The sequence below is a fragment of the Protopterus annectens genome, chromosome 13.part0, assembly GCF_019279795.1.
Source record: "Protopterus annectens isolate FY-2018-M chromosome 13.part0, PAN1.0, whole genome shotgun sequence".
Lineage (NCBI taxonomy): Eukaryota > Metazoa > Chordata > Ceratodontiformes > Protopteridae > Protopterus > Protopterus annectens.
Genome location: NC_056747.1, coordinates 239,559,395 through 239,572,358, shown reverse-complemented (window position 1 = coordinate 239,572,358; position 12,964 = coordinate 239,559,395). Strand labels below are relative to the sequence as shown.

At 44.1% G+C, this 12,964-nt stretch overlaps 1 protein-coding gene across 1 annotated transcript in view; it reads right to left on the bottom strand.

Moving 5' to 3' along the window:
- The window catches only part of DPP9 (dipeptidyl peptidase 9), a 1,882,741-nt gene that overhangs the window by 164,887 nt on the left and 1,704,890 nt on the right, over positions 1–12,964 (bottom strand). Inside the window, exon 19 of the mRNA XM_044053789.1 lies at positions 10,052–10,163. Coding sequence (XP_043909724.1) covers positions 10,052–10,163 — 112 coding nt within the window. The remainder of the gene's footprint in view (positions 1–10,051; positions 10,164–12,964) is intronic.

Below are 12,964 nucleotides of genomic sequence, written 5' to 3'. Positions count from 1 at the left end.
CAACTTGCCCTGAATGCATTTTCCTGCCATGAGTGCTCCCCAGGCGTAATCTGAAGCATCTGTTGTTAGAGTCTGCCTGGCTGTGGGCAGGGTAAAAGGCTGACCCATGTTTAGGTGACATGCCTGTGCCCACCATCGAAACTCCTGTTGTAGGCAGGGAATCATTGGTATTATTGCTTCTAAACTGAGTGTGTTGAGTCCAAACACTTGTTAGGTACCATTGTAATTTCCTCATATGCAGTCTGGCATATGGTATTAGTAGTATGCAGGATGCCATGAATCCCAGGGCCTGCAGAAATTTTCTTGCAGGGAGATGGGACTTTTTTGCCAGTACTTGAAAATATTGAGTTAGTTGAACTTGTTTGTCTGGCGTGAGATAAGCCATCTGGGCTGTTGTATTTAAGCTTTGACTTTTTTCGTTTACTGTGTACCCTAGAGAAATCAGCAACCTTTTTACAAACGCCAGATGCTGTAGAAGAATGTCCTTTGTCTCTGCTTGAATGAGGCAGTCGTCAAGGTATGGATATATTTGAATTCCTTTTTGTCTGCAAAATGCAATTACTGGTGCCAGGCACTTTGTAAAGACCCTGGGCACAGTAGATAAGCCAAAAGGCAGTGCAGAGAATTGGTAGTGCATTGTACCAGCTTTGAATCTGAGGTATCTTCTGCAATTTTGTCTGATAGGGACATGCAGGTATGCCTCTCTGAGGTCCAGAGTAACAAGCCAAGCCTTCTTGCCCAGCGTGGGTAGAAGCTGCTGTAATGTCAACATTTTGAATTTCGGAATATCCAGGTAAGTGTTTAGAATTGAAAGGTCTAGTATGGGCCTCCAGGCCTTGTCCTTTCTGGGGACCAGGAAGAGTCTTGAGTAAAATCCTTGTCCCTGTTGTGGTACTTTTTGAATAGCTCTCATGTCCATGAGGGCTGAAATTTGTTTTTGTGCCTCTGCCCATTGATTTTGTGGCAGGTCTGGCATTCCTTTTAGCCTTGGTAAAGTATGAAAGTGGAACCTGTAACCTTGAGACACAATATTCAGAACCCATTTGTCTTGGGTGATTGTTTGCCAGTTTTGAGAAAAAAGTGCTAGTTTTCCCCCTAAGGGGGCTGCCAAAAGGGAAGTGCTTCGCGTACGAAGAGGGAAGTCATTGGGACGGTTTCCTGTAAGGTTGAGACTTGTCCTCACCTCCTTTTGGGGTTGAGGTGCCCCACTGTCGTCTGAGCCTTGGGGTTGAGATCTGCCTCATGGGCGTCTGTATCTGCCTCTCTGTGGCCTGTCTGACACTGGAAAGGACCAATTTTTTGTTGGCCAATTTCTGCTAAATCGAGGTGGCTGTACCTGTAAGAAATCCTTGACTGTTTGCATAGATTTAGCTTTATCCTCCATTTTCTTTAACACCTCTTCTGCCTTAACACCAAACAACGTATCATGCTGTAAAGGAGCATCCAATAATTTTGCCTTAACATGATCAGGTAAACTCTGTTCTTTTAACCAAGCATGTCTTTGAATCACAGAACCTGTAACTGCGGCTCTACAAGAGGCCTCTAAAGAATCAAAACCACATTGCAGAGTATGTTTCCCACCTGTTTAACTGCATGCAATAAATCCTGCATTTCTTTACAGTCAGGAGCTTCTGAGCTTGTAAACATTTTCTGTTTTAACTGAGTCATTAAATATTGTTGGTACTTAAGCATGTGAAACTGGCAATTTAAAGCCCTTACTGCTAAAGTTGCAGAAGTGTAAACTTTCTTCCCCCCCCCCATCTATCCAAAGCTCTGGAATCTGTCAGAGGGTACTGGAGTTTTTTGCAATGGAAGCCTTAACCCCTTTTGGACCCTGAGAAATAGTTTCTGGATCAGCAGAAGGGTTTTTATAAAGAAACCTGTGAGAGTCAGGGACTCTAATACCTATCTGGCTTGGCTGGTGCAGGGGGCAAAGAATCAGGAGATAAGCTGGATTCAGAGAACACATCATCCACAATATCTAGCACAGGCAGAATAGCCAGGGGGCCTGTGCTGAGGCAATAAAAGGAAATCCCTAAGCCTTTTCTTGGATTCTGAATAATCCTGACTTTCCCAATGGAAATGCTCCCTCATGGTATGTAAAGTTTCCCCAAAAGAATAATCCTCAGGAGGAGAGGCTGAAGGGATAGATTCTTCATCATCAGAGTCCTCATAGGGAGGTAGAGAGTATCCCTGGTCTGAAGAGGAATCAGAGAAAATGGAAACCTGATCAGAGGAATCAGTCTGTATCCTGCCTAGGCCTTTTCTCAGGAGGGGGATGGGAACCCTTGATTAGAGTAATGAGGTCTTCGGCCATTTTAAGCATCTGTTTCTTAGGCATGGAGGACTGTCCAGGAGAATGCTGTACTTGCTTCTTTGTCTTTAATGGAACTTTTGTCTTGGCTGTTGCTTTAATGGTAAGTTGTGAAGGTCCGAAAACACACTCAGAAGCCGATGCCTGCTCAGTGGCTCCGGACCCATCTGAGGGATTAGTTTTCGTAGGCCCAATACCTTGAGTTCCCAGAGGCCTAGCTGTCTCCACGTGGGAGTCGGAGGTGGCCTGTGGCTCTGAGGTAGCAGGTGTCAGTGGCTGCGAAAGCACCTCACTGAGAACCAGCGACTGGCCTAGAAGAGGTTTTGTCGTCGGTTTTGGACCTCGGATGCCTGTCTTTATCCTTGTCTTTGCGTTTTTTCGGAATTGCGGTCGTCGGTTGATCCGTCGGCATAGTATAATTGAACCTTCTGCCAAAGTAGTGCAAAGCAAAATCAAAACGTCTTTTTATAGTGCGTTTGTTAAATCTAGCACAAAACCGACAACTAGAAGAGGTTTTGTCGTCGGGTTTGGACCTCGGATGCCTGTCTTTATCCTTGTCTTTGCGTTTTTTCGGAATTGCGGTCGTCGGTTGATCCGACAGCATAGTACAATTGAACCTTCTGCCAAAGTAGTGCAAAGCAAAATCAAAACGTCTTTTTATAGTGCGTTTGTTAAAACTAGCACAAAACCGACAACTAGTGACGTCGTGATCAGGGCCTAGGCATGGAATACAGTAAGAGTGGAAGTCCTTATGAGGTATTTGCTTCCCACAAGAAATACAATTAACTTTTTCTGACATCGGTCTGAGGCAAGAAAAAAGTTTCCCCAATGGGGTACTTAGCATTATTGAAGACTTCGGATCTGAAATTTGACTTCGAAAATCTCAGGAGTCGGCCGACCGGCACTTGCGAACTGCTTCGGGCACCGCGCAGCAAGACAGACAGAGGAAAATTGCGTCGGATGCATCTTATATACCCCTGGCGCACTGACGTCAGGGAAGAAGCGACAGCAACAGACGCCGGACTAAGACTTTGGAACTCTGGCCAACTGCGGGACCGCCTGACGGCAGGATAACCCAAGTGTAATGACTGCAGCAGTGTAACACGAACATCATGCAGCCAACACCATTACATCAGTTTTTCTTGCCCCAGATGTCAGGTGCCCCCGCAATGGGAATCAATTATATATTATGGTACACCTCCATCAAAAAGAAAATACACCAGAAAGCTTAGATACACCAAAGAAGGAAAGGTAGAGCCAAGGGAAGTCAGGGGACTGGAGGGAGGGTAACCAGGACTGCAATAGTGAATACACTCGAGCATCTACATTTATGGTAAGTGTACACAACCGTACTATGTTCGTGTTTCAGTCATTACATTTGGGTTGATTCCCAAACCTAAGGAAGGGAGGAGGCAGTTAGAGAGCATTAGGACCAGCTATTAAGCCCTGCAAGACTGCAGTGGCAAAACCAGCTCTGGATTTAGAAAAAATAGGCATGTGGTAATGCTTGATGAAGGTATGTACAGAACTCCAGGTAGCAGCTTCTAGGATGTCCCTGGTAGGGACTCCTCTGAGAAAGGCTGTAGAGGTAGATGCAGCCCTGGTGGAATGTGAACTTATCCCCTGTGGGGTAGGTTTTCCATGGTACTTATAGCAGAAATGAATGCAATGGGCTATCCATTTAGAAATGGTTTGCTTTGAAATGGCCTTCCCCTCTGCCCCTGCACCAAAGACAACTAGCAGCTGTTCAGATTTTCTGAGAGGCTTAGTCCTGTCCAAATAAAATCTAAGTTGTCTGTGCACGTCCAAAGAGTGCAGTATTCATTCTCCTTTGTTTTGTGGATTCGGGAAAAAGGTAGGCAAATGAATGGACTGATTTAGGGCCACACTAAACACCACCTTGGGCATAAAGGAATGATTGGTCCTGAGGGAACCCCTGTCTGCATGGAAGAACATGAAGGGCTCCACTTCCATGAGGGCCTGTAATTCAGACACTCTTCTTGCTGAAGTGATGGCTAGAAGGAAGACTTGTTTTCCAAGAAAGGAATTTCAACTCTGCAGTAGCAGCTAGTTCAAATGGAGGGAGAGTGAGCTTTTCCAATACAAAGTTAAGGTCCCAGGTTGGAGTAAGGGCTCGCGTGGGGGTCTTAAACTTTTGGCCACTCTGAGGAATTGCTTTAGCAGGGGGTGAGAGAAGAAGGGTGGTCCAGTGTTATAATGTGCTGAAATGGCAGAGACATGAATTTTAATTGACGAGAAGGATAGGTCCTTGTGGAGCATTTCTGTTAAGTACTGAAGAATACGAGGCAAGCTGGGCATCGTTGTGCCCATCCCCGGAGTCTGGCTCCAGGAACAGTATCTTTTCCACTTTTCAGCATAGGATTTTCTAGTACTAGGCCGCCTTGCTTCTAGAATGACATCTAGCACCTGATTACTGAGGGATGCTACTGGAGAGCTCAAGGAATTAGCCAGGCTGCAAGATTCAGGGTTTGAAGCAGAGGGTGCAGAATCTGGCCCGCCTGCTGGGACAGCAAGGAAGGTGTCTGAGGTACGTGTCATGGCTCCAGCAGCATCATACTGCACCAAGAGGGGGTACCAATGCTGGCGTGGAGTCTGGTGCAATCAGTATTGTCCTTGGCTTGTCCTGTTTTATCTTTAGCAGAACCTTCGAGAGGAGAGGGCAAGGGGGAAAAGCATAAACCAAGAGGCTTTCCCAGGTAAAGGACAGGGCATCCGCTTTCTAAGCTTGACTGTGGGGAGTCCTTGTGCAGAATTTGTCCAATTGGTAGTTCTGAGGGGAGGCAAACAGGTCTATCTCTGGAGTCCTCCATTTGTTCAAGAGGTTGAATATTTTTGGTTCCAGTTTCTATTCGTGTAGGTCCATGAGATTTCTGCTTAGGTCATCTGCCAGTGAATTTAGCTTGCCTGGCAGGAATTGAGCATGTAGGTGTACTTGGTAGCTCAAGGCTGTGTTCCACAGAGCAATGGCTAGTATGCAGAGAGGATATGAGTTGATTCCCCCCTGCTTGTTTATGTACCACATAACTGTGGTGTTGTCTGTCTTTACCAATAATTGTCCTGGAAGGATGTGGTCTTTGAAGGCTGTCAGGGAATTCTGTACAGCTAACATTTCTTTTTGGTTGATATGCAGGTCCATCTGACTTGGGCTCCATTTGCCCTGAATGCACTGCCCTGCCAAGTGAGCCCCTCATACATAGTCTGATGCGTCTGTTGTTAGGGTTTGGGTGGCAGGGGGTAGAGTGAGAGGGAGCCCTTTGTTGTGGTAGCAGGTCTCTGCCCACCAAAGAGTCTCGATCTTTATACAAGGAATGATAGGAATCATTGATTCCAGGTCCTGAGAATGTTGACACCATAGGCTTTTTAGATACCATTGTAGTTTCCTCATATGCAGCCTTGCATATGGAATTAGTAGAATACAAGAGGCCATGAACCCCAGGGCTTGCAGAATTTTCCTTGCAGATAGCTGGATCTTTGTGGCCAGTAGTGTGAAGTAGGTTGTCAAATAAACTTGTTTCTCTGGAGTGAGGAAAGCCATCTGGGAAGTTGTGTTCAAGCTTGCACCCAGGAATACAATCTGTTGGCAGGGTACTAGGTGAGATTTCTTTTTGTTTGTATATCCCAGTGAGGTTAGAAGCTTTTTTACAGATGCCAGATGTTTTAATAGCAAGTCATGGCTTTCTGCCTGAATCAGACAATCGTCCAGGTATAGGTATATCTGAATATTTCTCTGCCTGCAAAATGCAATGGCTGGAGCTAGACACTTTGTGAAAACCCTGGGCACAGTAGATAAGCCAAAGGGAAGTGCAGAGAACTGACGGTGCATAGAGTCTGCCCTGAAGCGTAGGTATTTCCTGCAAGATTCCCTTATTGGAATGTGCATATAAGCTTCCTTTAAGTCTAACGTTGCCAAACAGGCATCTTTGCCTGACATAGGAAGCAGCTATTGAATTGTTAGCATTTTGAATTTTGGGATTAACAAAAATGTGTTAAGACTAGAGAGGTCCAGGATAGGACGCCAGGAGCTGTCTTTTCTGGAACCAGGAAAAGTCTTGAATAAAAACCTTGTCCGTTTTCTTCTGCTGGGACAGGTTGAATAGCCCTGATACTTAGAAGAGAGAGAACCCGCTGGTGAGCCTCTGCCCACTGATTTGGGGGTAGGTCTGGCCAACCGTTTGGGGTTGGTAGGGAGTGGAAGTGGAATTTGTATACTTGGAAAACTATATTTAAAACCCATTTGTCCTGGGTAATGAGTTCCCAGTTTTTTGCATGCAGGGTGAGCTTTCCTCTTAAGGGAGTAGGCAGTTGAGCAAGGGTTGGAAGGGTTAAGGTTAAGTCATTGTGACATTTTTCCGTAGGGGGGGTGTCTTACTACTTCCTGCTTTGGAAGTGGGAGCCCCCCACTGCTTTGGCCTGTGCGTAGCCTGTGACTGTAACCTAGGTGGTCTGCTGTTCCTGGGTTTGGACTGAGAAGGCCTGGAAGAGACTGGGAAGGTCCAATTCTTTGAAGGCCAATGCCTACTAAATCTGGGAGGTTGTACTTGCAGGAAATCTTTAACAGTTTGCATAGATTTAGCTTTTTCCTCCATCTTTTTGAGGACTTTTTCTGCTATGTTGCCAAACAGGCGGTCTTAGTTTAAGGGAGCATCCAGTAAATTAGCTTTAACACGCTCTGGCAAGTTTTGCTCCTTAAGCCAAGCATGCCTTCCAAGTACAGACCCAGTGACAGCAGCCCTGCAAGATGCTTCTAAAGAGTCAAAACCACATTGCAAAGTATGTTTACCAACTTGTTCAGCAGAATGCATTAAATCCTATAATTGTGTTCAGCACAGTCAGGAATCATCATCATTTTCTGTTTAAGAAGTCCCATAATATGCTGCTGGTACTTTAACATATGAAACTGGCAATTTAAAGCCCTAATGGCCAAAGTAGCAGAAGTGTTCTTGCCCCATCTGTCCAAGTCTCTAGAATCTCTATCAGAATGGGTAGGATTTTAGGCAGCAGTAGCCTTAATGCCCTTTAGACCTTGGGAAATGGTCTCTGGATCCGCAGTAGGATTCTTGAAGAGGAACTTGTGAGAGTCATGGCACTCTGTAATACCTGTAAGGTTTTCTGGGAGCTGGAGGTAAAGTGTCTGGGGACAGGCTAGATTCCAAGAAAGCATCATCTACAATGTCCAGAATAGCAGGGATAGCTAAAGGCCTGTGTTGAGGAAGGAGTAAGAATTCCCTAAGCCTCTTTTTGGAGTCAGAGTAATCCTGGCTTTCCCAGCGGAAATACTCCCGAAGTGTATGCAAGGTTTCACCAAAAGAAAAATCTTCTGGAGGGGAAGCAGGGGGAATGGAATACTCTGCATCAGAATCCTCATAGTTAGATAAGGGGAAATACTGGTAATCCGAAGAAACAGAAATATCAGAATCCTGATCAGAAGAAAAATCAGTTCTAAGTCTCTTAAAGGGGGAAGGCTAGCTTCCCCTAATTAAAGTAACAAGGTCTTCAGCCATTCTAAGCATTTGTTTTTTTTTAGGCATATGGGCCTGACCATGCGGTTTGGATGTCAGTTTTCTAGGCGTGGGTCGAGTTTTAGGCCTGCATGAAGAAGATGGCGTCGGTTTAAAATGCAAGTCTGTAAAAGCCTGAAGACACCCTCATAAGCCGGTGCCTGCACAGCGGCTCTGGACCCATCCAAGGTAGAGACATCCGCAGGTTCCATAGTCGAAGAAGCATCTTGCGGCATACTGGACTCCAAATGGGTCTCAGTAGAGGCCTGTGAATCTGAAGTAGTGAGTTTCAGGGTCTGCGAAAGCGCCTCACTGAGTACTGGCGACGAGCTTAATGGAAGCATTCTCGGCAGTTTTGGTACTACGCGGCCTGTCTCTGTCTTTATCCTTATGCTTTTTCGGAATATCGGTAGTCAGATGGCTTACCAAAGCCATTTCTGGATAGTTATACCATGTACCAAAATAATTTGCTGCAAAAATAGACAGATGACAAATAGTTCGGGGGTTGAGTAAGGCACAAAACCAACAGCGAGGAACATCGTGGTTTGGGCCTAGGTAAGGAATGCAGTACGAATGAAAATCTTTATGAGGTATTTGCTTTATACAGGTAAGACGATTGTTAACTTTTACTGACATTGGTTAAGAGCAAGAAAAAGGATCCCCAACAGGGTAGTTAGCTTTTTTGAAGACTACGGTTCTGTAGCTCAAAAACGAAAATATCAGGAGTCAGCCGACCGGCACTTGCGAACTGCTTCTGCTTCAGGCACCGCACGGCAAGAAAGACGGATGTAATGGCATCGGCTGCATGTTTTATACCCCTGATGACCTGACGTCATGGAAGAGACAGCATCCGACGCAGGAATCCAAGATTCTGGTATTCAGGTTGGCTGAGGGCTACCTGCAGGCAGACAACACAAATGTAATGACTGCAACAGTGAAACACAAAGAACACCTCACTGTTCTTGTCAGTCTCAGAGATAGTGACGTTTGGGGTCTTCCAATTCCTCAAAACAGCCCAAGGAGAAGGGAGCTAATTCCTCAAAACAGCCCAAGGAGAAGGGAGTCAAATCCCCATCATCTCCAAAAGTGGGCTCAAGTGGCCATAAATACAGGCAAATCTTGTAGCAAAAGTGGATATGCTGTCAGTCAACAATCTTTTGCATAACATCATACCTGTCAAAGGAGGATGGTAGTGGAGACAGACATGCACCTGCCATTATTCCGTAAGGGAACAGGTTCTGTAGTCCCCAACTGCGACCACAAATCCTACACAAAACAAACACAAGCTTAACGCCCAGCCTCAACTGAGTCTTGGCACAGAACAACCTGGCACACTACCCATTAAACTAGGGCTGACACACTACTGAGACTGGAAAACCCATCAGAAGGGTATCATACTTCAAGTACTAAGACCCTTAAATGAGTACCTAAAGACGCTGTTTCCCAGGATCTCCCCAACCAACTGACAACAGGCTGGGTGGTGCCTACACTCCAGAACACATCGCTAAAACGGATGGGAGCCAGAGGTGCATTATCCTCCTGGCCCTTTAATTTCCTAAAAGTGACGACTAGTGCAGGCTCAAGCCCTCAACAGCTGAAGATGAGCTCAGCATCGATTGGTCAAACACAAACTTTATACACAGATTTACATCTTAGAGGGCTAGACTGACCAAAAATATGAGCTTTAGTCCTTAAGAGGCTATGGCTGATGTTTGACGCGCTGTGATGGACTATGCTGGTGACCATCCCATCCCCTGCAACAGGATTTCATCTTAGCCAGTCTTCTAAAAGTAAAGCAGATCAAAACGTTATTACTGGCATCTAGTAGTGCTAATGTTAAATCACTAGCACTTGTTTAATGCAATGCTTGCTGTTATGGTCCTCTCAAAGGCAATGCAGGTAACACAGATGCAAGTCTTGGCTAGTAATCCAACAGCTACAGGAGCACATTACCAATGACAGATCATGATCTAAATGGAGTGAGTGGCAAAACTGAACTGGAAGCCTCAGGAATTAGGTCAGCATATGCAGGCATGCATATCTCTGATCACAAGACAAGGTCATCTTACAAGTTTGCTACAATTGGTAGGGAAAGAGGAACCCAACCTTAACCCAGAACACCATCCAAGTTCCATGTCACAATTATATTATATTAACAAATGCAGAAAACTCTTGTGTGTGACAGACGTGCTCCATACACAAAAGTACTACTACTTACTTGTAACTGATAAGGCTTTCCTGCCCGGACCAGCTGGGAAACCAGGAAATTCGTATGGAAAAAGTGCACATTTTCATCTAGGAAGCCATGTAGGATTAACAAACGATTTGGTCTACAAAGAGAACACATACACCATCAGCAAGGAAGTACATAAATACATTTATATACAAAGATGCTACAATCTTAAAATACTGTCGTGCTTGTTTCACAGCATTCACTAAACCTCATTTTCCACTAAACACCAGAGACCCATGCAAGGCAAGCCCTTTCACTGTGGCAAGTCTGTAAAGAATCTTATACAAACACCAGCACACATGATCAAGAAAAAAGAAAACATTTCAAAAGTAGTTTGTTAAAGAGCTTTCATCTTCATCACTTCCAAGCCTTTACCTGCAAAAGTTTGGAATACTTCTGGTGTTGAAAAAATACTGAACAGTAATGAATGTATACTTTCACAATGGAATACTAAATGTATACAACGTGGACCAAAAAATACTGTACTACTACAGACACAGTCATATTTGGCCAAAAAGACACTTTTTTCTCTCCTTCTTCCACTTATTATTGCCAGATTTAAGCCATGTTTCCTTTCAATTTGTTTTCTCAGATCAGGAAAGTACACAATAGCAGATGTCAAAGATCATCACTGTAGTGGTAGCCATAAACCCTTGATATGCCTACTACAGAAGGCCTGATGTCCAGACTCAACTTCCCCTTTTCTGCTGGGCAAACATGCATGTAAAAGAGATGTCAGTGCATTTCCTCTCATGAATGATGTCTGCTCATACCATATTTATTTCTCCGTTGCCCACAAGGCTAAGGATAGTGACTCCCATTACAACACCTGGGCCACTCCTACTTAAAAAAAAAAAAAAAAAAAAAAAAAAATTGTCCTGCCATGAGTCCCATAAGTGGCTCTGTGTTAGAGGCAACAGGTCCTACTGAATGTTAGCAGTTTTCTCAGTCCTAGTCCTTAGAAGACCAAAAGCCTTGTAAAGGAGCTTTAGCTGGAAGGAAGAGATAAAGGGAAGGAAGTATGACTGGCACTCACCCCAGCTCTTGATGCCAAAATCCAAAACTCAAAGTGAGGAAGGTAGGTAGCAAACAGGACTGCAAACTGATCCTATTTCAAACATGTATTATAGAAATTTGCTATACACAACAGTACTAATTTGACCACTAGTGCAGTAGCTATAAGGTACAGTTATATGTCCCTCTTACCATAATTTTAGATGTTCGAGTAGATTAGTGTTGTAGTACTGATTCTTGGGTCTTTCTACCATGTGGAAGCCTGCTACTGGCCCGATTTCCTGAGTCTTTGGATCATCCTTAGCAGAGACACATCCAAAGACAGATGTCTGGCTGTCTGGGTATAAGAATGGCATCCGTCAGCACAGTCTTCAGGTCTTTCTAAGCAGTGAACAAGCAGTCTGATGCCAGAGGACAGCATGAGCTCCCCAGCTGTCTGCATTTCAGTGAGGAAGAGGAAGATCATAGCAGGCAAGTGAGGGGATTATGGAGACAAGAGGACTACCTGCAGTGAATTCCTCTACCCCTTGCACCCATCAAAGGGAAGAAAAGTGGTCATCAGATAGAGAGGTTGGAGGGATGGGAGTATTACTACAAACACTGGTCTATTTGAACATATACAATTATGGTGACTGTGCTATGTTCTTAGTCAATGTTGCAGTCCTGATTTTTGTAAGGACTCTCAAGTTGGGTATTAGGTCATCTGTATGACCTTAGGAAATGAGGCTTTGCAGGACGGCAACAGCAAAACCGGCTCTAGCCCTTGAGACATTGCCTAGATTAGTGCTTTGTAAACATATGCACAAAGTTCCCTCTCCACTTAAAAACAATTGTACACTTTACTCATCTGCTTTTACTGTAATTGTGTTCTTCATACTTTACCTTATTTATATGCTGTGTGCTCAAGTGTTGGAGTGCTTTTATTCTACTGCATTTAATACTGTTTGTTGGCAGTCTAATTAAATTTATCTGTTATTCTAAGCATTTTAAGCTTTGGTCTTAGCACTTTATGCTTCAGGTGAGTTACCTTACATTTAAGAAGGTTGTTATGGTCTACACTCTTTGACAAACCCTTAACAAAACCTTCTCTCCATAAATTCCTGCATACCATTGCTAGAATCTCCCTGTGTTCCTAGTGTGCTTCTCAAACAATCTGGACATGTAGAGCTGGATAAGTATATTTTTTGGCACTGAGTTCTGCACTGTCTTAATTTTTGCTTGACTGATTTATATATTTTCTGGCATTGTTTTCTGATACGCTAAGTGCCTCCATTTTGATTTTTTCTGAATTTACTGCTTTCTGCACTTGTTTTTAATCTTTCTTTAAATTTAATTGCATTTATTTACACTGTATTTGCTTTAATATTGCTACAGACTCAAGTGTGCTAGCTTACACTGCATTTGAATTGTTTTTACTGCTGTTTTAGCTGTTTTTTTTTTGTTTGTTTTTTACAGAAAAGTTCTAAGCTCGTTTACCTCCTTTCCGGTAACTAGTCTAGTCCAGATAGAGATTTGTTGCATCAAGGACTGTTTTGTAAGCTTCTGAGCCCCACAAGCCTTTCTGTACTGGAGGGAAACCTTCTAGCTTATCAGTGGGAGTGGTAAGCACTAGGTAGCCTATCTACTACAACAGACATGGTTCCTGGACCAGGAATTGTAGTTTATTGGCCGTTTGGGCAGTTTTTCCATCCCTTTCAACTTTCTGGTTTAAAAGCCTGGGTTTGGGCTTGTTTAAGCTCTGCGCAGTGGTGCCGAGCTGAGATAAACTATTAATGGTGCCAGAAAATCTGCTCTTCAGCATTTCCCTTAGACCTTGCTAGTTCTCTCTCTCTTGCACTTCAAATAGCTTAATCGCTTTGCACTTCAACAGGTGTTTGTAGCAAT